Source organism: Gouania willdenowi, chromosome 19 (genome assembly GCF_900634775.1).
Source record: "Gouania willdenowi chromosome 19, fGouWil2.1, whole genome shotgun sequence".
NCBI lineage: Eukaryota > Metazoa > Chordata > Actinopteri > Blenniiformes > Gobiesocidae > Gouania > Gouania willdenowi.
This window is the reverse complement of record NC_041062.1, coordinates 649,379-675,193: the sequence shown is the minus strand read 5'-3', so window position 1 is coordinate 675,193 and position 25,815 is coordinate 649,379. Positions and strand designations below refer to the sequence as shown.

At 37.0% G+C, this 25,815-nt stretch overlaps 1 protein-coding gene across 5 annotated transcripts in view; it reads right to left on the bottom strand.

Moving 5' to 3' along the window:
• The window catches only part of pald1a (phosphatase domain containing paladin 1a), a 53,203-nt gene that overhangs the window by 11,067 nt on the left and 16,321 nt on the right, over nucleotides 1-25,815 (bottom strand). For all 5 annotated transcript variants that reach the window (XM_028475347.1, XM_028475345.1, XM_028475346.1 and 2 more), the window contains 9 exons: nucleotides 25,565-25,669; nucleotides 25,356-25,451; nucleotides 25,146-25,280; nucleotides 23,310-23,426; nucleotides 21,994-22,173; nucleotides 21,577-21,774; nucleotides 20,732-20,872; nucleotides 20,583-20,654; nucleotides 18,196-18,336 (listed from right to left, as the gene is read on the bottom strand). In XM_028475347.1, the coding sequence (XP_028331148.1) occupies nucleotides 18,196-18,336; nucleotides 20,583-20,654; nucleotides 20,732-20,872; nucleotides 21,577-21,774; nucleotides 21,994-22,173; nucleotides 23,310-23,426; nucleotides 25,146-25,280; nucleotides 25,356-25,451; nucleotides 25,565-25,669 (1,185 nt within the window). The remainder of the gene's footprint in view (nucleotides 1-18,195; nucleotides 18,337-20,582; nucleotides 20,655-20,731; nucleotides 20,873-21,576; nucleotides 21,775-21,993; nucleotides 22,174-23,309; nucleotides 23,427-25,145; nucleotides 25,281-25,355; nucleotides 25,452-25,564; nucleotides 25,670-25,815) is intronic.

The following is a 25,815-nucleotide window of genomic DNA, read 5'->3' as shown; positions in this document are numbered from 1 at the left end:
CTTCCGTAATAACAATATATAAATGGTTTAATATATGAACTATCTTACTAGAATTAGTGTTTTGGTTTTAAATACACACAAAATCTAAATTCATAAATTCAAAGTATTTGTCAATGTTGTTTGAGAGAAATTTTAATTTGTTAAGAATCAGTGATTAATGCTAGATTAATATCCTATGTTGAAAGTGAGTAGAAGAAGAGGTTAAACATACAACTGTGAAGAGAGTTGAGGAATGTTAGAAACATGAATCCACAGAGCGAAGACAAAGGTTACGAAAAGCTACAGATGACAAAGCATTTTAAATGTGAGATACTTTAGAATGAACCTGTAAATATATCACATTAACTTTCTGAGGGAGACTAAAATGCTCTAGTTTATTTGTTTGTATATTTTACACAAATCAGGCAGAAATAAATCTGTTTTTACAATTATTCATTCTGCCTCTGTGCCACATTATGCTGCTGGCTGGCCTTCAGAAAACGTCAATTCTTGACTGGTGTAAAGAGAAATGTACTCTGTTGAATATGCCTTTGAATTATCTTTTCAGAAAATGGAAACATGTCAACAAGGTTCAGACAAAACATCACAGGAATCTCTGGGAAAGCGTTGGTGCCTGCAGGCAGCAGGTGTAAGAGTATTACAAATAAACACCACCCACTTATGAAACATTCTGCTTGACTCTAGCCCATGTCAAAGGCTGACATACAGGCTCATAAGATAATAACGTACCTAAGAAGAGCAGAGGAGACCAATCTCGTTGTCTCAACCATAAAAAGTAAACTAAAAGAAAAAAGAATGTCTACAATATCTGTCCTTCTCTGTTCTGACATATTCTGACAGGTCAATCACTGGCTAGATACGAGTATTCATTCATCAAAACATCACATTTGGGTTCTTGTATTGCTTACTGTTCCCTGTGACCTCTGTCCATCATGTACACACAAACATCTAACAAAACTAAAGGGTTCCAGGTTATCTTGATTCTCATTATCCAGCTGTGACGCAAATGATTAGATATATTCAAAACGGTATGCACATCTGGGAAAACACTATTAACTCACTCACGGCCATTGATGTAAATATACATCATTTAAAATTAAAACGCTCTTTGCCATTGACGTAAATATACGTCAATTGTGTTTTTCAACGGGGGTTGCTAGGAGACAGTGTAACGGAGTTCTCTCATGAATATCAGGCTTGTACTATGATGTAACAACCAACTAGTGCCATGTGGGTGGCAGCAGTGCACCTTTGGATGAGAGATCAGGGGGAGAAAAAAGGAGCTTACGAGGCAGAAAATGGCGCTATGAGAGTTGAAGGTGAAGCTCACAGCAGTGCACACTGAGCATGTGTGGAACTAAGTGGACTATTGAGAGTGTCGTAATAGTGAAAGAAAATGATCAACAAACCGGGGCAAACGGCGAGACTCAACATGTCGGGAGTAGGAGGAAGTTGCGTATGTGTGGAGACTGACGGGGGGAGAGACTTGGCGGAAGGCCAAAACACGGAACCTGATAGTAAAATAACTTAACCATCAAAAGCTCGGTCTCAGTGTTGTTTTTGTAGTTTCTTAGAAGGAATGTTGAGATGTCACTAACGCAAAAAAAATGTGCTTCAAAGTCACTGACAGGATTTTTTAGGAAAAGCCTTTTTCAGCTTTTTGTCAGAAACTGGCGTTTTGTGTGAAACTACCTATATTCAAATGCTTATTACAGAAGGTAGAAACAAATAGTTTCTGATGAAAGTAGAGAGTCTAATCTTTTCAGAATCTGGTTTCATAGTACAAAATATTCTGTGGGTTTTTAAAAATCAGTCACAATGCTCTAAAATGATGGCAGTGAATGAGTTAAAGAAACGATTGGATAATTGTTTATAAAAGCAGAGATTCACTTAGCCTAATGGCCTAATGGCTCAAGGTCGTAGCGGAAATGAATTAATCCCAACATTATTACTGCATTTCGAGGAATGCCTGATCCAATTTATTTGTAGCTTTCAGAAAGCTTTGGAATTTGAATTACAAGCATGAGCAGGCAAGGAAAAGAGGATGTGTCGGATCGTCTGTTTGGTGAATAAGGAGATGAAAAAGAAACTGTAGAGAGCCACAGGTGAGACCCATTCTTCATCCTGAGCAAAGACGGTATTTTCACATTTGGACTGGTTAAAAGAACATTTTCACCTTGGAATTTATTCCAGCTTCTGCTCCAGTGGTTTGATTATTGTCTGTTTTAAAACCGTTGAAAAAGCAGTCACAGCTTTTGGTTTTAGCGATGCAACCTGAACGCATGTTTATAGAAATATATGGCATGCTTCTGTATTATTCATATTCAAATTATTTTGAAAATGAAAAGTTATCCTTCTGATATCGACCCCCTGTATCACTGCGGGGGCCACAAAAATGTGATGGTATCTGATCCGAGGGCCACATTATCAAAATTTATGTCAGCAGTTAGAAAAATTACTGGTAATTATTTTGTCAGTTTGTAGTCATTACGTGTGTGTTATTTTTTTGTAATTTTGTGTATTTTTCTGCACTTTTTGTGTTGAATTGTGTGTTTCTGGGGTCACAATTTATGTAGTTATTTTCTGTATTTTCCTGTCATTTTGTATAATTTTGTTGACAGTTTGTGTGTCTTTGGAGCTATTCTGTAAAATGTTGTTTCTTTTGTGTGTTTTCGTCTGTCTTTGATGTCATTTTGTGTATTTGCAGAATTTTTGTGCATTTTGCTGTCGATTTGTGTGTTTTGGGAGTTATTTTGTGAATTATGCTGGGCTTTATATTCCTTCCAACTTCTTGAAATACAAGTTTTGGGGGCCGCACAAAATTAGACCAAGGACCACACTTCATACTGGGAATGTTATTGAATTATTCAGAGAATTTTCCACCCAATTCCAAAAAGTTTGGTTTATATTTTAGCTATGACACATGATGCTACAGTAATTCTAAACATTTCACTCCCCAAATACAAATTCTAAAAATCTTCAGAAATAACTGATAATGATGCTGAACTTTGATGTCTATGGATGTTTATAGAAACCAGATCCTGTGGAATCAACAAACATCCTGGTTCTATCCGTAATACATCCAGCACACATTACCATATCCCACATATTACACTAATTTCTCAACAGTTGATAAAATTCTTATCAGGAAATCCAAAGGATTGCTGGAGAAATATGGAAATAAATTGGTAGACGAGCTCTGACGGGGGGTGGGGACTGAACACAGAGGCGCACACATCTAATGGAGCGGTCCGTGTGTCTAACATATGGAGCCAATTACCAGCTGATGGGGTTGCAAAGGTAAAAAGGCCAACGCGTATTGGCCCTTCCCACACATTTGCACAAACAGCACATTCATCAGATCCTACAAGTAAAGCTCCCACCCAAATCCTAAACCAAACGTGTCTTTAGTGGACAGGCAGCCTACACATGGCTCCTTGACTCAATGTATAGACATCTCTAAGTCTAGTTGCTATAGATGCAGGTTTTCAGCTTGGTTCATTTGGTGGATGCAAACCAGGCCCAGATATAATTTGAAGATGAGTTTCAAGACGAACAAAAAAAATATATATCAATAAGGATATTATTAAGGACGGCGTTAGAGAAGATCCACTAACTATATCTCTAAGTGATCTTTTTTTAAAAATAAAAAACGTTCTAACTTGGTTCCTTAGGTTTACACAAACTATTGTTATGTGAGGTGAACACCACATTCAAAAAACGATGCATTTGGAATATATAAAAATATCTAAGGAATGACCTTTTTTATTTTATTTCTCTATTTTTTATAAGGACAGTGCATATTAACATAACAGCTCAACTGTAGAATATGCCCGAGTTAGCCAAAAGGCTAAAACCTTACTTTCAGAATCTCACTGTGAGGGGGAGGAGCCAGGCCATGAAGGATTTTATATGCTAGACTGATATTTGTGAACTTAATCAGATTTTCACAACTTAATAAATTGTATTTAGACAGAATATTGCAGAGATGAAAATGACGTGGTTCAAGTGTGGATTGTATTGGTTTTAAAGTGGTGTGGTTGGCCTGGGACCAGCTGGTGAGGCAGTTGAATGCATAAACATTTTGGCTGCTCGGGTGGACATTGAGTTTATGACGAATCAAAAATTGGATGGATTAAATTTTACTTTGTGAGTTTTTTTTAATTTGTAACTAAATTTTTTTATTGGGTATATATTTAAAACACTATTACACAAACAAATAAAAAGAACAAAATAAGATGCACTGAGTTTGTCTCAGTTCCTGTATTCTGTCAGTGTTCACAAGTCCTTTCCAGTTTCTTCTTCTTTCACTTTTTATCACTGTGATGAATAACATCCACTTCTACTATTTATTGTTCATCTGCATTTCTTGTAGTCTCAAGCAATGTGTCACTTTTTCCATGATGTAGATTTCCTCTATTGTTTTCGATCCACTCTGCCCCACTTCCTCGTAATAGATTTCTTTGTCACTATCAAAAGGATTTTTACCCTTATTCCAATATATCCATGACGACAATTACAAATTACAGAGACAAAGTGATGTGAAGCTCAATGGAATATTTGATCATAGAATTTTCTGCATGTTACAGTGCACAGTTTTTCAAAGAGAAACAATTTTCTGACACAAAATATGTGACTGATCTGCATCTTGAAGCCCATTCTCTCCAGCATGGTAGACTCGTATCGAGACATTTACTCTTGACCTTGGTTGTAATGAAAAACAGACGAAATTCTTCCAATAGAATTCCCTCCTTGTCCGTGAATCAGTGGATGTTTGACGTGTTTTCCACATAAATTCACTGAATCTTTAGTAGTGTTGCTTTACCAACTTTCATTTAGTAGGTCTTTAATTATATCAATGATATTCATTCAATAATGAATTTCTTCTGACCCGTTTATTCTTGTTCGGAGTTATGATACAAGTTGCAAGTAGCTAAACACTAACCATGCAGCCTTTAATTAAATATGTAAATTTCATACACATTTTTTTGTTTTTCCAGCTGTTATATCGTCAAGGGACACTAAACCCAAAAGACAACTCAACTGAAAGACGAGTAGAAATAAGAGGTGATTTAGAAGCTGCAAATGCAATAAAAGGCATTTGATGGTTCTCATCGGGGCATCAACTCACCTGTTTTGGCCAATAGTAACATCCAAAATGATGCAATAACTAGCATTTTTAAAGTCAGATTTCTGTTTTCCTGGTCATTCAAAATCCTTCAGCTGTAAGGTTCCTGATCTTTTTAGGAATAACGTCATAAATTCAAAGAACTAGATGACACAACTTTAAGCGCTAAATTGTCAGATTGATATGCTATTCCACTGTAGTCTCTCTATGGTAGTGGGCATAGGAAGAGTTAGCCTGATGTGATGTAATGATACATGAAATAAAGACAGTGAGATAAAAAGGGATATTATGGGTATTTCAAGGCTAAAAGTTGATATAAATGACACTAATTAGTAAAAAATGTACTATTCAGCCCCCTCACCCCCTACTCCTTTTTGCAAACTCTCCCTAATCTTTTTTCATGTTCCTGTTACGAGAAGTAAAATATACATAAATTAGACACTAAAAGCATAAATGAAATAAATACCCAATGATCCTGATGAAAATAAGAAATGTGTGTTGCCCAAGGTGGAATTAAGCTCACCAGCAATGTATGTGCCGACTTTTTTCCTCTCACGAACTCAACCATCCACCCACTCACGTCTACGCTCAGCCAGGTTGGCTAGTAGCAAAGTAATCAAACTTATACATCATCTGGCTTCAAGTTGCAGAACTGATCTTTATGGATCAAGATGGTGCCCAAAAAACTCTTTTTCAAAAGAGTAAAGAGGATGGGACGCAGCCAGGGAGAGGAGGAGACCAAGATGCCTTTATGTTAATGGTTTCCACAGTCTTTTTCCAGTCCCTGAGCCACACTGTGCTGATTAAATCATGAACGTTGAGGTGGATTTTTAGTGGTAATCTGTGTGCTCTATATATACAAAGCTGTATGCAATCTGTTCATCTAAAGAAGCTTTAAAATTCCCCTCATGAGTAAATTATTGTTGATCATTATATGGTTGGATTTATTCCCCTTCACCGTTTAAACTAAAGATTTATAAACTCAACTTCACACAGGGTCAAATTTAAGACTTTAAGACCATAATAAATACAGTTTAAGACCCATTTCACATCCATACCAGAAAAAAGTACAAAAGACATGAAGGAAAATTGAAGGAGCTCTTTCACATTGGAATACAAAATGTTTAACCTACGTGAAACACCAGAAACCTCTCAATTGTGAACTAATATTTGTTTGAAACTCAGAATAAAAAAAATATTGGCAAACTCTACCGCCAACGGCCATTGTGTGTGTGTGTGTGTGTGTGTGTGTGTGTGTGCATTTGCATGCATTAGGAATTTTTCACAGCATAGGGGGTGTGGCGCGTGAGCAAACGCCGCTGGTGTGAAAAATTTTGAAATGTATAACTCTTTGAGGGCCAAAATTAGTGAAGTAAAGCTAGAGATGTTTATTTTTTTTTATTTTTAGGGGTGTGCCATCTAGGAGACCTCACAATTTGATTACGATTCAGGGTGCTACAATTCAATTCATCAACTTTTTTTTATGCATCTTTTTTCTTTTCCTCACTTTGTGGCTATTTCATACTTTTAAACAAGGTATATGTGTTAGTATCCATTCATTAAGGTAACCAAACAAATGTATCACTATTCTCGTTAATTAATCACCATATCCAACAGTAATCATATTACAAAAGAAATAAATAAATTTATAAAATAACTAAAATATTAGCTTGTTCAGCTAATTCAATCTGATTTAACACAAAAACTTATTCAGTAGAAATAAAGACTTCCAAACAAAACTTAAATGAGCAGCATAAATCCCACAAGAAACTAAACATTTAGATGTGCACAATCAAATCAGCTTTAAAAACAGAAAACCTACAACATCAGCTCTCAGAACACTTGTGGAATTTGGGTTTTTAAATAAAATGTGGATGGATAAAAGAACACAATGAAATATTAATGCCATGGACTGTAAGTGCTGAGACAAATGTGCAGCTACTCATCATCGTTGTCTTTACTTTTAAATGATTGTGTAAGAAAAGGAGGTGATTAACATGCTTCCATTCACTGTGATCTGCTGTGCAGTTACACAGCGCTCCGTATCTCTAGACGATGTCTGGTCAGGTGGCCGACATCGCTACCGACCCTTTGCGCTAACTGTTGTGGTCCGGTCCCCGTGTCGGAGCACACTGAGGATAGTCTGTGCTGGGGGTGACGGGGCTCTGTCCACGCCGTAGAGCGGAGAGGATTCAGCGAGGTAACCATGGCCACAACCCCGGTAAGCGGCAAGTTGGGCGCTGGGTGGTGCCTTCGCTGCCGGGCCCTTCCAGGCCACGATATGTTTGAGCCTCCGCACACAGCGCAGTCCGGACTGTCCGCACTCCAGCTTAAAAAAGCGGTTACATAAGCAGAGGACGCACACAGGCAACATCAGGGGCAGCTAAAGAGCTGCAGGGGGCCCTGAGGTAAAGATGGGGAGCGTCCGAGCAGATCACCTGTATTAACTCAAAGGTGCGGTTGGTTGATGAATGTATGAATAGATACATTTTTAGGACCTTTTAAGAGATTTTAGGATAATTTTAGACATTTTAAGGCCTTAAATTCAAATAATTGGATTTAAGACTTTTTAAGACTTTTTAAGAATTGAAGTAATATTTAGTATGATTAATGATCTTTCAACCAAAAATAAACATTACAAAACCCTATATTTTTAATGCTTACATTTGTTATGTGTCCCCTCTCACTCTCTAGTACCCCCTGTAGTGCCACCATGTACCCCCATTTGAGAAACACTGTTAACGGGCACTTTGTATCTGCACCTGCCTGACAACACAGCTCATAAAGACCCCTCCACTACAAGTCAATCTCACACTGAACCTTTGGAATTATCGATGCATTAACAAGGCAGTGAAATGATGATCGTCAGACATTCAATATTTCTTTAAACGTTTTCCCGCAGGTTTAAAAAAAATCAGATTCTTCCCAAAAGAATGAGTGGCTCTTTACTTTAAAACCCATAAGGAAGCAAATGTGTTTTAATGCAACTGATGCCTTCTTCTGCTGTAAATCAATCACACTAGTGCGGTCAAATGCTATGGTCAGAGGGAAATATCTCCAATAACGGATTTTTCTCCCCCCTCCCACAAATTGTAGTTTGAACATAATAATTAATCCCTGAGGACAAACCACAATGACCAAGTGCTCCAACCAGAAAAAACATGTTCTCACATCCAACACTTTCCCAAGAAAGAGCCCAGATACACACAGAGCCAGGCCTGTGAAGTCTGACAAAAAAAGTCAATTGTTGAATGAAAGCAGAAAAAGATTTGTAATAAAAAAGAGCTCTAGTACAACTTGGGGGTGTAAAAAATAGTAATAAAAAAATAAGGTTTCAAAATAAAGATTGTAGCATATTTAGCTGTACTATATAGACATTTAAAGCTTGGCAGCAAAACCCAGACTATGTGATCAGACCTTTACAGACATGAGAAAATATTGTTGCTTTTATTTCTAAACTGTTTTGATGAAAAGTCTCAGGGTCGTACTGTTTATAACAATATGTTAAGGCCAAATGTTTTTGTTTTAGCGTACAACACACATATAACCAAACACTGATTTAGAGACAATGCAGAGGAAAAATGGAAGGTAAAAAGAAAGCATCTGACACAAAAACACAGTGCACTTTGTAAATCATAGTAGAAAGTTCATCCTCAGCGCTGCTCTAGCAGAAAACATTCACTTTATGCATCAGTAAAGGTTACTCACTGAGACATGTAGTACAAATATAAGCTTTCATCACAATCTGCTTATGAAATATTCTGACATAATGAAAAAAAAAAAAATGAAATTAAAGTACTACAGTCTTAAAAGACTTGAAATATGAATCACAATCCATAAAACATAATTGAATTGTTTGGTTGGTAACTTTTTACTTGAAGTTTTATACGTAAGGCTGACATTACGCTGTCATTATTAATACATGACACCTGTTATTAGCATGAATAATAACAGGTCTCCCACCCACACACAGGATTTATGGGAATCAAACTACATTTATGTATTTTAACCATAAAACCAATAATAACTTGCAAGACATAAAGTTTGACTTTAAGCAGGCTAATACATCATAATCGAACAGTTACCTTACTTAAAAAAAACTTTTATTCAATTCAATTAAAAACTTTTTTATTTGCATTTTATAACATACAAACAACTTATAAATGTAAGAAAATAAAAAATAAAATAATTTTAAAAATGAAATAAAATAGAATAAACAAAAACAATAATTTAACAAAGGGTAAACATTTCCAATTTTAAGGTGAAATTTTGAGCAGCACAGTTTTGATTCATGCATTTTAAACTTTGCGTTTGGTGAGTACTTTAAGCTGAATATGAAAAGCAAATTTCAAAAGCAACAATACTGATATGATTGTAATTGAAGGGGTGCAATGCTCTGCTATAATGATGCCTATATCTGCAGTAATAATGCTGTGAATAAAGTGATAATCCAGACTATGTCAACCACAGTACAATCACCGACTCTGCATGGAGTAAATTATAACCTACATGAAACGCTGCTTCCACTGAATGACTTTTGCTACAGTGATATACTTTACATTTAGCCTCATTCAGAGGGTCAGAGTTGAAAAAGTTCTGTTTCCTCCCTCTCTTGTTATTCCACATTTTGTAAAAAGTAGGGTTGGGCACCAAGAACTGGTTCTGGAACCGTTACAAAGATGTTTGATGTGTGTGTCTGCCTGCTGAGCTACTGACCATAGGCACAGTATCAACTAGGTGAATTAATAAAAATGGCCAGTGTAAAGGCTTTTTCAAATGAAAACATTATCCTGTGAAACCTGTGACCTGCACAACTCAAAGAATCGGAATCGGTAAAATCCAAACGATGCCCAACCCTAGTAAAAAGTCAGCTCCAAACGGGACAGTTGGATTTTTCTCGCGTTGTGATGTCACAACGTGAGAAACTCCTCCTCCTCCTGACAATCCTGGCTCCTCCTACTCTATAGGAATGTGAGCTCCTCCCCCTCAAACTACCCCACAGCTAAAACAAACACTGTGGTTTAATTTAGAATATATCGCCTTTGACTTGATCCGACGTGTTTGTGACACAATGTGACGCCACGGTCAGAAAAAAGTAATTATTATTATCTTCAATGGACTATTCCTGTAATAATTAGTGGAGAGGAGGAGGAGAAAGCGACGTAGCAGTTCCAGTGAGTGTTTGAAACAGCTGAAACATCTGACTGACTCCACTGCTGCTGTTGTGATAAACACACCGTGGAGCAGCGTTTGTCTGACTCACAATCACAATAGCCTCTTAAATATCTATCTGTTTTACTGTAAAGTGCAGTTTTTTGGCTGAAAACAATAACAAGTGTGAATAGCAAAAGAAAAACGCTAGTGATCAGCTGTTGTGTGGAGTCAGCGTCTCCAGACACGCCCACTCATGCATATGCATGAAGACCCCAAAACAGCCTGTTTTTAGAAGAGTCATTAAACTGACTTTTCATGGGCTAAAATTCCAGAAAACATGGGAAAATAAACCTCAAATACTATGTTGTTGGGGCTCTTAGAACAAATGGAGATGATGGTGAAAAATAGCAAAATACTGGACCTTTAGGGTGTACTCACACTGGCAACTGGGGCTGTTCTAAGCTCACAGCAGGAATCCCCCCCTCCCTGTCCCTTTTCTGGCACGGTAGAACGGACGTGATCACCAGCTCAACTCGGTTCCCACAGAGAAACACATCACGTTAATTTATGACACACGTATGGCGTTACGTCACCATTAAGCGACTCTGGGTTTGTTGTTGACAGTACATTCTGTTAATTTCATATTTTCTGTTGCGTAGGGTAACTATAAACCAAGATTTACCCAGACACGTGCTCTTTTCACGGACTGGGTTTCCCAGGGCCCCTGAACGCATCACGTTAATTTAAATGACCGTAACTCTGCTCATATTTGTTCTATCAGAGAAATTCCACCAGTTTATGAAAGATAATAAGTTGCTCTTTACAGCCAGTGTCGGTACATTGTGGTAATTTTACTCACACGTAACGGAAACATTAAAGATGCTGCTTTGTTTTGACGAAATCGACACAAGGAACAAAGAGAACCAAGTGAGTGAGAAAGAAAGATTAAAACAGACCAAATAACGGTGGATTTATTAAAAATGAAAGACTCTGATGATAAAAACCACCATGAATGGAGGTTCAAATGGATTTGAAAACAAAGGAGGAAACTGAGCCTATAAAGGTAAGATCAGTTTAATTTCTGGATCAATAAATGTCGTTCTGATTTTGTGGAGCTAGTCTTTGTGTACATTAATATAAGTGTAAATAGATGATTTTAATGTGTGAGAGTTTAGGACAGAGTATTTGTGTGTCTGTTTAAACTGTGTGTGTGTCTGTGTCCATCTGATCATATTTATCTCCATCACTTTCAGTTTTCCTTTTGATGAACATGACATTATCTAACTCTTCTTTTATTTCTTCTTCTTTAAGTCCATACAGAGTGGCCACGCCCCTCCCTGGACATTAAAACCATGAGCTGATCCTAGTTTCCATCATCAGGTCTAGACCCATCACTTCTACAGACAACAGACAGAATGGGATGCACTTATTTATTGAAATGTATATTAAATGATTATTTAATTTTCTGTAACTATATTTTTTAGATGTTTTTAATTGTTTCAATAATTTAGAGACTTAAGGAACAGATTGTTATAATGCATAATAAAGGTGATTTACTTGAGTCAGCACTAATTTCAGATTGTTTTTAAGTCTTTGTATAAAAATACTTTAACAGGACAACAATGATGTGCAGAGCTGCACTAATGTTGGCTTCATACAATAATAATAATAATAATAACCACTGCACACGCCACCAGAGAAGCTTCCAGTGAATAATTTACAAATAAAAAAAAGTTCACTGATGGTGACATTGAGATCTCAAACGTCATTGTTTTTGTGAAGGACCTATAAACTTCCTGAATTTCTTATAGAAATATTTCAGAGCATGTTTCAATATCATCACATGAAGTTACATTTTCCCAGGTCAGATCATTTAAAGCTTTCCCAAAATGTTGTTGTTGGTTCTTGGTTATGCCAGTATTTTTATGTTTCCCTGAGTCGTTGGGAAAGGAGTGATCAAAGCGTTGTTGAGTTCATTTTCTTGTGCATAGAATAGCATTATGGTCTGAAAGACCAATCAATAGATTATATGTTTTAGTGATCCTTTCCGGTTTATTTGTGAAAAGCAAATCTATTCTGGATGTTGAGTGATTAGTGATTTTGGTGGAGTTCTCAATTAATTGAGTAAGATTAAACTGATCGGTTATTAATTTCAAATTTTTCCTGTCTTTCTTGTCATCCCAGTTTATGTTGAAATCACCTGACACCGCTATCATTGCGGAATGCGGATGTTTATGTGCCGCAAAGCGTCGCGCGGTACCAACGTCATCACATTTTGCGTGCGGGTGGAGTCGAGTTGTGCGTGCGCATGCGCGGCCAACCGTGCCACTCTGGCATGCTCTTTGGACCACCTCTTCCAGCAGGACCATTGGGCCGTTAACCCCCCTGCGGTGCAGTTCACACCTACGCAGGCCAGACAATGGCCCCCCATGGTTTCACACATGCACAGAGCTGGTTAGGAACGGCCCTGGTTGCCAGTGTGAGTACACCCTTAAATAAACACATTTTTATTTCATAGACCCCATCACCAAATGAATCAGCGGACTAATGTACAGCCTGATTAAAAGCAATTCCATGACACTTGAAACAAATGACTTTTTGTTTAGAAAAAGGACAACGCCTCCTTTATTATATGTGAACAATAACACATGCACATCTTCCAGTCATTCTGTTAGAAAAACAGCATTAGCCAAATTAGCGAGTGCATCTGCTCACCTGGAAAGACGTCTGTGTTAATAGGACCTCACACCTCTCTTTGCTCTCCTTTAGCTTAATATAAATAGCAATATTTAATCAGACCAACCAAGTATTATACATACTTTGCTATCACGATCCCCCTTTCTCATGCCATCATTTCTCTACTTAGAGGCCAAGTGGTTGCTTTAATTGTGTGTAAAATGCTTTGTAATTAGCATTAAATACATTTGGTGACAAAGTGCCTTTAGCAGCAACATAAATAAAGCAACAGCTAAGTTACTTAAAGCTCCTTTTTCTTCCACTCTAATCCTTTCTTCTGTGTTCTAAGGCTAATGCTCCTGTCATTGCCATGGTGGTCCTCACAACTTGTGCAAACTAGAAGAACAGCTCCTCATTTCTCTCTTCCTTCTTTCGCTGCATTCTTCCCTTTCTGAAAATATTTTTCCACTGCCCCGTCCAAACCATGAGGGCCTTTTTACATACACACACACACACACACACACACACACACACACACACACACACACACACACACACACACACACACACACACACACACACACACACACACACACACACACACACACACACACACACACACACACACACACACACACACACACACACACGAGAATGATTTGTCGCTCATTTACTCAGAGCTTCAGTTTTCTCGACACGTGGGTATGAAAGCCTTGGACAAAAGGTGATGCAGGGAAAAATGTATTTTCACCAAATGGAAAGGTTTATCTGCTGTTTCTACTCATGATGGACTAAACGGATGTAGTTACTTTACTACTTTTTGCATAATATTATAAAGTATGCTAGCATCTAAGTAGCCATTCTGCTCTTGACGTAAGGAGCTGCATTATGAGGGGGGGGGGTCACACCTGGTTAGCAGAAGGGATTAACTGGCTCTTCAGGAAGCCCCCCCCCCCCCAGCTCTGCTCTCCAAATCATCCCACTCACCCACTCTCCATCCTCCCTGAGGTCCACTGGGAGACAGTGGATGACTTATGTCTCAGAGTAAATGTAGAGGTTTTTTTTCTCTATCAAAGACACATTTTCCAACCACTGTCTTTAAAGAGGGGGAGAGGACTGTACACGAAGGGAGTGAACCCCCTTTTCTCCCCCCTCTCTAGACTTCTGCAGCCTTTTGGCTTCACCAACATCTGGGACTGTTTATCACCCGTCTGTTGGTTCCAGTGTGGGAAAAAAAGCTGGAACAGGAACGCAGTGCCAACCTGAGGTTCAATACAACACGTTTTGTTCTGTTAAATAAATATACTGTAACTCTGACAAACTCACAAACATTAACTTTCTCTGAAATCCCATCATTGTTTAGTCCAGGGACGTAAAATATGGGGCCAAACAAGTGATTCGTTTTGGCTCAATGCCCATATTTGAAATGATTATTTTTAGTAATTTTTTAAAATATAAAAATTAATACAATATTACAGTACAGTGATTCTTTTATTTTATGCTATGAAACACAATAAAGAAAAGTGTTGTTTAATTTTTAACTACTTTAAGTGTTTATTTTGCACAGTTATGTTATTGCCATATTTAATTTCATGCACTGCAAAATTTATGTTTAGTTTTGGCCCTTTAATGAAAATAATATGTTCAGCCCTGGTGTAGTCAGTAATGACTGCAATCCTTCTCATTCAAAGGAGTCAAAAGCAACAATTTGTTTAAAAAAATGATGAATATTGGAAGGGAAAACATTGTTTTTACAGGCTAATGATGCACACTGATCTTTACTGTTACAAGTTAAACAACACATTATAGAATCTCATGTGTTTTCTTCTGAAGAGCAATTTTACACTCATGTTTATTACTAACAGGAATCAGAGTTTTCCTAGTTCCCAAAGTGCAACATCAGTGAAAACACACTCTAGGACATTTCTCAACTGTTCTGGTTTTAAGACACATTAAAAGCTTAAAACGTAGCCACAGAACAACAAAGTTTGTACCAAACTGTAACACTGTACGATTGAGGTGATGAAGTAACATCGCTAGTAGTCGCTGATGCTGCTGGACGAGAATATTTTGTTTTAGCTTTAAATGTGCAGATTTTTAATCAAAAGCAAAAAAGAAATGTTTGGAAAAAAGCAAAAATGAATTTATCATCTAATTATTGCATTAGTATATAATAGCTGAAAAAAAATGTTCTTTGTAAAAATTGTTGCCCCAATTAAATTCTTTCAAAATAAAAGCAAAAAACTGTTTTTTTTTTTGTCTTTAGCGGTAAATACCTGTGAGTCCCTGAAAAATTATTTTTAATCTATATTTGGGTCGTGATCCATAAGTTGAGAACCTCTAACTTTGAGGATGTTTCCAGAGTAAGTTTTAGAATAATACAAATGAACTGTTTGTTTTTTTAATGATTATGATTATTATTGATCATAATAATAATAATAATAACAATAATAATAATAATGATAATAATAACAATAACAATGATAATGACAACGATAAGAATAACAACAACAACAACAATAATAATAATAATAACAATAACAACAATAATAATAATAACAATAACAAGGCGAATACATAAAAATATTTTTTTTGTTTTAGCTGAGCTTCGTCGTACTGAAGCGTGGACGTCTCACTTTGTTCACTTTTCTGGAGTTCTTGACCTTAAATATGACCTTGAGTGAAGGTCAAAGTCACACATTGAAAATAAATGTTGTTCAATGGTACCAGTGGCCAAGTTATAGGGAAAAAAAAAAAAATATATATATATATATATATAGATATATTCTTTTTGTGACGTCATGAACTTTGACCCCTACCATCCTTTTTACTGGTAGGTCGTACAGCTTTGGTCCAACATAATAAAATACTCCACTTCAGATAAACCTTTCATAAATGTAAGCATCAAACTTGTGTGATAAATATTGGTAGAGAAATGGCAAAATGTTGGTTTTTGACACTTGACGTGACCTTGACATTGAGATTTTGGCTCCAAAAAAGGTCGACTGCACATCCTTGACATTGTCCTTATGAGATGACATGTCATTAGTGCTGCATTATTAATGAAACTATTTTTGAAATATTGCATATTAAATTTGATTTAATAAATGTCTGGTGCAATGTAAACAGAAAAAGTTGATTAAATAACTCAAGTTCTCATGTGTACAGCCTGGAGCAGAAAACCATTACATTTGAAAAGAAAGCTTTTCAAATGTAGTTTTTCACAGTTCTGATTGAAATGAGTCATTAAAAGCTGATTTGATGGTCAACCTTAAGGTTTCAGACCACAGGCTGACGTCAGAAAGTATCTTTTTCTTCTACCAGCTCTCCGTCTGTCAGAGTTCACAGGACAATGAGGTCCATTGATAGAGTGGAGACAGGACCGGGTACCTCCAGTGGGCTGAGAACAGATGACGATGCGCAGAGGCACCAGGTCTACTCTACATTACAAATGAACAAAACAGAGCAGTGGTCCTGCAGCAGTCATAGCAGGAGGACAGATGTTCAGAGAACTTCCCCATGAGCTACTGTGGCATGAATTCAACTCTATGACCAGCTCAAAAAGTCAAAGAATGGCAATTCTTACTCTTTTCCGTCACATTTCAAAATAAAAGCAGCACACTTTCTTTAGAATAAGACAGCAACTAAAAATCCTTTTCACTTGTCAGGTTTCAAACGCACAAAGATAAATACAGATGTGACAGATGTGAGTACAATAGTTAAATACTATTATTTTCACTGGAACAATGTGAGAAATGTGTTCAAGTGTCACAGATAGGATTTTGTTAAAGACGCTGTAAATTGATGTTTTTTTTAAAAAAAGCAAAGTGGATTCATGTAAAATATCACAACATTAAGTTGAACAAACATGTCACATGTTTTACAATTAGTGAAAAGTTGTTAGTGGCTAGTAAAATAGGAACGTAAAGATTTCCTTTGAAATGTATTGAAAATGAATCAACTGAATAAATTAAGAAGGAAAAATAAAGTGTTTCAGGTTGAAAATTAAACATTTCCTGCCTTTTTAAGTTACTGCTTGTCTTTCTATTTTACTATGTCCCATTTTTTTTCATTTAAAATGAATAAATAAATAAAACAAGTCAGTGCTATTATTACTTCATTATCTTAAATTGTAGTGAAACTGTGAACATTTTGTAACATATTTAAGAAGTGTGAAGTGTGTATCAAACTTCAGATGATTTAGAGCCTTTGTAGTACAGTTCACAGTCACCGTTTCACAAAGGTTGATGATCCGAGAGAGAGAAAAATCCAATATTTGTCACTAAATCCTTTTTCTGTCACTGTTTTGTCTTTTAGACCAAAAACCTTGGAGCTGCCAATCAGAAGTGATTTTGGTTACATTGCATTGCATGCACTGATAACTGGAGCACAGCTGTATTAATAAAATCAGGCTCATGTCGCCATCTATGGGGCCTAATGTGAAAATACAGTAAAAGACAAGAAAAATGCACAAAACTACAACAATACATAAAATTACACCAAATAACACAAAACAGCAACAAAAATACACAAAATCATTTCAAATAATATACAGAAAATGACAACAAAGAAAACCTAAAAATTACTCCACAAACCCACAATAATAACATACAAGCAAAACAACAACAGAAATACGCAAACAGTACTACAAAAAATGTAAAATGACAACACAAATTCACAAAGAGCACACAAAATGACTATAAAAACTCTTTGTTCTTTCCTGTTAATGCTCCGAGTAGTCATTAATTATTCTAAATGCTGATATGAATGTTGATCATGTGACCTTTCAATCAAACAAACACATTTTCGTGGCTCCCGCTATGTGGAAGTTGCACATCTCTGCCCTAGGGGTACATGTACCCCTGTTTGGGAACCACTGTTCTATAATGAAGTGATTGTTAAATATAAGGTGTATGCTGCTGTGTGTTATGCTATTGTGAGGTAGATTGTGATTGAGTTTGACAAACATTTTACGCTTTCAGACTGCAACTCAAATCAACCAAAGAGCATAAATGAAGTATAGTGAAGCAATAAATCACAGTCACATCCAACCATTCATCTACTGCTATGACCAGGACACAATCCAGTTAAATTAACAGGTTTTTGAACCATAAAGGAACAAATTCTGACACCAACTATTCCACTTAACTATGCAAACGTTCAGAATCTGTTCAAAATCAACTCAAGTTTTATGAACACACACACACACACACTGCAGGTAGGAGTGTGTACCGTACCTGTCTGTATGTGCAGATGATGATCTCCCTGAGATGGTAGTGCATCGGGGTCATGGTCTCGCTGACGGAGTCCAGAGACATGTCCACCTCCCTCTTCATTCTGTGGCCATCAGGGAGCAGACGCACCAGCTGCATCACGACCTGAACAATGCAAACAAAAAAAAGGTTTAAGGATGCTGTCAAAGTTGTGACAAAACTGTGCAATTTAAAAAGAAGTACAGACGTCTCTTGTTTTGAAAATACCTGAATATACAGTGAACATACAGCATTTTGATCTGATATTTTGAATGAAACGCAGTGTTTTGACGTTTTTAGGTTTGGTACAGCCTGATTTTGTGATTGATTAACGTTGATGCTGTTGATCATCTATATGTGACCTGATGTAAGTACAATGTAAACCATGTAACCGGATCACTAAATCCCTGTCAGCGGCCTCAATGCAGCTGGTTTAGTTCAGTTAGAAAACCAACAAGAAACAGAAGTGGAGAAAAAAAAGAAAGCAGTAAAACCTCCTATTTTTGGATTCAGTCGGTGTCTGACCTCAGAGTGCTGTGTCTGCTCATAAACAAAGCTCCACACGAGGTGCACCTCCATACTCCAAACCTTTTAGTAACACGTTAGGTTGATTTCATCTAAATTACAGTTAAACAGCATTAGATACAGTTCCTCATTAGAAAAGACAGTTTTGGACAATGCTTTAAAAAACAGTGGTCACATTTCTATTTATCACAACTCTTGTTTTTAGTCTTTTTTTAATGGCTACATATCAGAGCCAGAATTGTTTTTTAATGCTAAGTACATTTACATATACAAGGAATTTGTCTTGGTGTGTTGGTGCAAAAGAAAAAAACAAGGCTAAAATACAAGGACTTAAATAAAATTAAATATGAGAAGCAATTACCAATAAATCAAGTACATTTTAAACACAAAATGTACAAATAGAGCATGATGCACCCACTGTAGACCATAATCCTAGCCAGAGTCATAATTAAGTGTAAAATGAGCTTCAGAGACCAGGTCAGTAAGCCTGATTATATCAAAATGTGATTTAACATTTCAATATTGCATTTAAATCAAAGTGTGAAAAGTTCTTTAACATTTAATCCTATAGGGTGTTGCCATGACGTTACTGTATGTACCGGTGTTGTAAGATATTCTTCATTTTTCTAAGTTATATTTAGCCAATTTAGGCTAGTAGTTGGTTTGTTATTGGAAGGTGAGAAACCCAGGCTAACGCTCACTAGACAACTGTTTGCTGGATTTATTTTCTTCAGTTTATTCTTTGTGTTTCAAGTCAATTCTGTAAAATTGTAGCTGCATATTATGGCGTGAAGCAAAAAAACAGAGCACTCCAACATACATTACAGATACAAATACACCAAACAAAAAAATATAAAAATGAGTAAAAAAAACACCCACAAATGTACCCCTTTATAACACTACAGAGTATGTACACCTCTTTGTGACAACTGTACTTAAGCTCCTCCCACTATATGAATACATACTTCTGACGGGCACTGTACTAGTAATAATAATAAACCCACTAAAGCTAAAAGCCATAGCTACATTATTTTAAATAATTGAATAGTAAAACTGGGAGGCCATCATTACACGTCTGCAAAAGGCTGACTTGGCATCAGCCAGGGTTTCCGTGGCGACCGCAGAAAGTATCCCAGAAACTCTGTTGACCACTCTGTTGCAGCTTTGTGTGTGTGTGTGTGTGTGTGTGTGTGTGTGTGTGTGTGTGTGTGTGTGTGTGTGTGTGTGTGTGTGTGTGTGTGTGTGTAAAGCTTCCATTCAACACAGGTTCTCTGCTGTTTGTTCAGAACCCTCCATCAAAGAAACATTCTGGGCTTTAAGAAACACAGTAAAAGGACTTCAGCCTTTGATACACAACAAATACGGATGTAACGATTAATCGTAAGGCAGTTAAAAATCGATTCATAGGTATCACGGTTGATATCGATTCTCTGAAAATTGAATCGTAGTACTTTTTAAAACAGCAGAGGGCGCTATATATTTATCCTTCTCTTGTCCAAATGCTGAGGCGGTGGGCGGAATCTTCAACTGCTTTCTTTCTGGCTGCCTTCTACTCTTAAACATGTTCATAAATGATTCCTTACTCCTTTAGCACCGAAAGAATATCTGTAATATTACGTGAATATTGATGAGAGGATGTTCTGTGAACTGAAAGAAGAAATAAACTTATAGATAATATTGAGTGCATAAACAGATAAAAATGTGATCTTATAAAGGAATAGAACACAAATTTAATACTGGATGTTAAAAATTGACTGTTTATAAGTCCTAATTAACCTTTGAGGAGATAAAGGTGTACCAGCTCCACTAGTTGTGATTATATTTATGATAATTTGTAGTGTAATTACCTCAAATTCTCCTTTTGTGTACTTTGCATCAGGAACGCTGACAATCTCATCATCTGCAAAGTCTGGGAAACCCTACGGACAGATGAGACTCACATTGGAACCAGGCAGATTAATATATGTACTGTAGTGAAAAAAGATTCGTTCCTTACATTAAAGTGCCACAGAGTCAAAACGGCGACGACCATGGCGGTTGTGGTACGTCCTTTCCCGTTGGAGCAGTTAAAAACAAAGGCTGAGTGGGAATCTTCAGCTAACGTGCTTTTCATACCATCCAATAATCTGTCAAAATCCTGAACAAACAGATGCACATTGATGATAAAAATGTAAATATCCTTGAGGCAAGGCTGCACAATTGATCAAACTTTAGGCGTTATCACGATTTTGGCCTCCACGATTAAATTAATACGTGGGTTTTGCTGCATTTCTAATCAGGCACTTTCTCATCCCCAGTAGTCAGTAACTTAATATTCCAAACTATTCTCCATATGGTGTATTTGTTTTAAAGGAGTTTCACTCTGTAACAATGTATTTATATAGTTAGCCCACATTAAATTAAAAATTACATTTAATATTAATCATTATTCTTGTTTAAAGCTTTTCTTTTGCACTCAAAACTGTTCATATATTATTTTTTTAAAAGTAGTTAAATAAAAATACAAATGTTTTCCTTAACTACAGGATGAATGATCGTGATTAAAATATTGATACAAATAATAGTGATTATCATTTTGGCCAGAATCGTGCAGCCCTAGCTTGGGGGTGGCTGTAATTCAAATTTTAATTCAGTGAAACATTTAATAAATAAAATTTTAAATAAAACAACTCAGTAGTTCTTGTTTTTTAAAGTAATCTGTGCAATAACTGAAAATAATCGTAGTTTTGATAGTACCATCTATAACCACTAGATGGAGTGCAAGGCAGCCCCACTTAGTTCTGGCTGTTATGTCAGAAGTTGCGTCCTCACTGACACGTGCCTGTGTTTACACATTATTACCTCTTCCCCAGGCGCAGCGCAGTCTGGCAGTGGGATGCGTTTGTACACGAGGCCTCGGTGGGAACTCTTGTGCTTGTTGAAAATCTCCTGGACGGTCAAACAGCTTTTAAACATCTTCATCTGCCTCTCCTGCTCCAGCGTCACCTCCAGCCACTTCTGAGCTCGTACGATTTCCTCCTTTAGAGACGTCTCCAGTGTCTGTAGAGCAGAGATTTCAGAATATTTACACTGTATCAGTAAATGGCCACGTTTACATGGAATAGCTTTAGAATAAACCTGAATTAGTATTTCTATGTAAACACAAAGCAGAACACTTTAATTCAGAATAATTTAATTAATAATAACTAATTTCGAATAAAAAAACCTCATGTAATCATGGCCAGTGTCAGGTTTTGAAATGCATTATTGCGTCTCTACCTCTAGGAGCTGTGGATCTGACGACGGCACAAAGATGTGCTGGTCTAGACACGAGGGTTCCCTCGGGGAGAAAATCTGTCCGTTTCCTTCCAACACCAACTCGTCCTGCAGGCTGACCCACAGCACATGGCTGTGCTTCCGCTTTTCATCAGTTAAATGAGCCAGAACTGCTCCAGTGGCCTGTACACGACAAACTGAGCATTAGTGCACAGAGCTGGAAGTCCAGAGTCGTTCTCACTGACAGCAGAGACACACAGCTGACTGGACCAGGAGATGGGAATGCATGTTCTCTATAAAACTATATATAAAGATTTTTTCAAACTATTTTTAATTAGGAAGTAGAGCTGGACGATATGAACTAAAACTCATATCTTGATATTTTTTCTCTAAATGGTGAAATACGATATAAATCATGATAATTTTAATTCAAATAAAGTCTAACCAGAAAAACAATACTGGGTTAAATTTGCTGACACAGACACATTTATTATATGTGCCAATTTAGGCTTTTTCCTCCTCCTCTAAGGGACAGCACGTGTGAGTGAGTTCTATAGTGTGGCTTGTTTAGTGCTAGATCTAGGTAAGGCTGCACAATTAATCAAATTTAAATCCTAATTACAATTTTGGCCGCCACGATTAAATTAACCTGATCGTAAGTGATTTTTTCATTTAAAATAGAGGCTCTGCTGCATATATACATATATGTTTTTTATTTTACTTTGCAACATACATACATACAAGACAACGATGAAGACAACAGTGTAAGAATAAGTCCAAGTCCTTCTGACTCTGTGTACGTGTTATTTACTCACGATTATACATATTGCAGCTTTAAATCAGCTGTGCATATTATAGAGCGAGCACTGTGAAGTAACGTTTAAAAAAAATGGATTGAGTAGCAATGAATACTAAGGATGTGAATCTTTGGGTGTCTCACAATTTGATTCAAAATCAATTCAACCGATTCTTGATTCAAAAATTGATACAATGCATAGTGTGTTAACAATACAGTTTATTACTATACAATTTTCCTCTCTTCATCCCATTGTTCTCTGGGTGTATGCTGTTGGGTTATCACATTGTTGTCACTTTAGTCTTGCATGTTCCAAAGTAAAATCAATCGATTTTTTAAGTTTATGAATCGATTCAGAATCGTGGATGATTAGAATCGTGATTCTTATGTGAATAAAAATTTTCCCACCCCTACTGAATACAATAGCAAAGAGCCACATTTCTAAGCTTTCAGTACTTTGCGCTAAGCTAACATAATGTGTGTGTGTGTGTGTGATAAAGGAAAGTGGGGACTTGTGCTGCACCTCGGATGTTGTCTGAGCCATTCCGTAAACAGGCATTTTGGGAACTCGTCTGAAGTTGACAGCCTTCATTTCTTTTACTGTGCTGAGCACATCAGGAGCAAGGTACTCATCAGCAACCTGAACACACACACACACGCACACACACACACACACATCACTCAAAACATGCATATAAAACAGATTAAATGCACTGATGAGAGATCAATCAAGAGTGTGTGGTTGATGGTAATTCAGGCAAATTGCATGGTGAAGTGTGTGTGTGTGTGTGTGACTGAACTTTAGATGTAAGTGCAACACATCATTTTCTTGGCGGCGTAAAGCGATGATGGCAGGGGACGATAAATAAGTCCAATCAGTAAAAAGACAAGAAAGACGGCGTTTTTATGCATGACCGCTTCAAAGATGTATTTATATCCAGTGGAGCCCTGAACATAATCAGCACTGCCACTAATCACCTCACATCAGAGCCATGAGACGACTCTAAACTAGACATAGGCTACTGGTGGCCCGGGGGGCCACATGCGACCCTCGGTCTAAACTCATGAAGTTTATAAAATACATGAAGCCCAACATAACACACAAAACTCCAGAAACACAGAAAACGACAGCGAAATGCACAAAATGTCAACAAAAGTACATAAAATGATCACAAAGACAATCACTTAGGGTCTATGCTACTAATCTATAAATCCATGATGACAGTGAAGAGCAACAGCGTTGTAGTGCAGTGCGCAGCAGGAGGCGGAGCTTTTATACTCACTCAGATCTGATCCACTTCATAACTTGGTACCGACCAGGTTGATGAAGTTTAAAATGATGAATAATTAAAATCCATAATTCAGACCAAAAACAACATTGTTGTTACAGAAAAGGCAAGAATGATAGAACTCAGACAGGAAGCTGCTGATACTGTTAATGTGTAAAAGTGTGAGATTATTTATGATATTATTCCATTGGACGATAAACGGACAGCGCTCTGCAGTTAAACACACGTTTCTATTCAGGCAGATCAATTTATCACACACTGGGATGAGAACACATTGTTTATGTTCCTGCTGATAATATCAGCCCTAGCATATTAATTAATTAATGAATGAATTCATGACTTCAGCCGCACACAGATCAACACACAGTCTTCATCAGCTGACTGTATATATCTGAGTCTATCAGATATAAATCTATATCTTTCCTAAAAGTCATCTGTAAATGAAAGGATTAATTTATCATTAATAATCTTCTTTCCTAAACTCAGCTGTCAGATCTGCACCAACCAGAATCATCTAACAATGGGCAGGTCGTTTTCTAAGAGATCTGATAGTTCAGGAGGCGGGGCTTTAGGACGCGCTAACATCCAAGCCAGAGAAAAACCTGCTGCTGACCAAGTTAGCCGTTCAGCATTAGTTTCCATAGCGATTAAGCTCCAGCAAGGTTTGTAGGACATCACACACTGATTAAATCCCAGTAGTTAGTGTGATAATAACAACAACAACACATATAAAAGGACTTCAAAGACACAAAATGACAGAAAAAAAACACAAAAATACAACAATAACACAACATATATAACAAACACACAGATTATGACTCAAACAAACAAAAAGGTAACAAAATTTCACCATGCTGACAAGAAAATAGATTAAATGAATTAAAAAACACACGAAATAAATAAAAACACAATGAAAACCCACATAAAAAGACTACAAAAACTAAAGCCTTTGTTCATTCCTGTATTAATGCTCAGACTGTTCACTATACTAAATGCTAACATAAACCGCTCTGATAGAAGATGTCCATCTCTGCTCTAAACTGTGTAAATGTATTTCTCCTTTTTCTCACCAGGACTCGGGTTCCTTTCGTTACGAGCTCAGCCGGCGCCGACAGCTCCGACAGATCCATGCGTGCCAGCAGCCTGTACAGCCACACATGGCAACACATCCACTGACTGAAGCTGGACACAAAGGCAAGCGGGTACTACAAAAAAAACACACCCACATTTTTTACACAACTGAAATCACTTCTGTAATAAAACACTGGAGTTAACTTTACCTGCTCATGGAGATATGCGTTGAATAGAATCAGGTAGAAATAGAGCTCCAAGCTTTGCATTGATCTTCTGAGAAAGTAGTCTTTGGTGCTGCTTCCCTGAAAGACAAACAAAAGCATCTCTCCATCAGCCTTTGTACCCATTCCTGTGTTGTTACGCTGCACATGCATTCACTAGCAGAACGTCAACATTCAAAATGTTCAGCTCAAACCTGGATTTGGTAATCTTCTCCAATGCCTTCAAGCTTTCTCTTATTCTCATAGATCGCTTCTTTAATGTCGTGCATTTCTGAGCACTGGGTAATAGCGTGGTCCACCTGTCAGGAGGAAAAGTCAGCTCACTTCAGTTTGATCAACATTTTGTGTCACATGTACAAAAAAAATATCAAATTTCTCTTTTTTATACCCTGCTAAATCTATTCAGTAATATTCTGTACCAGTTGAAAATGAAACTGTTAGTATA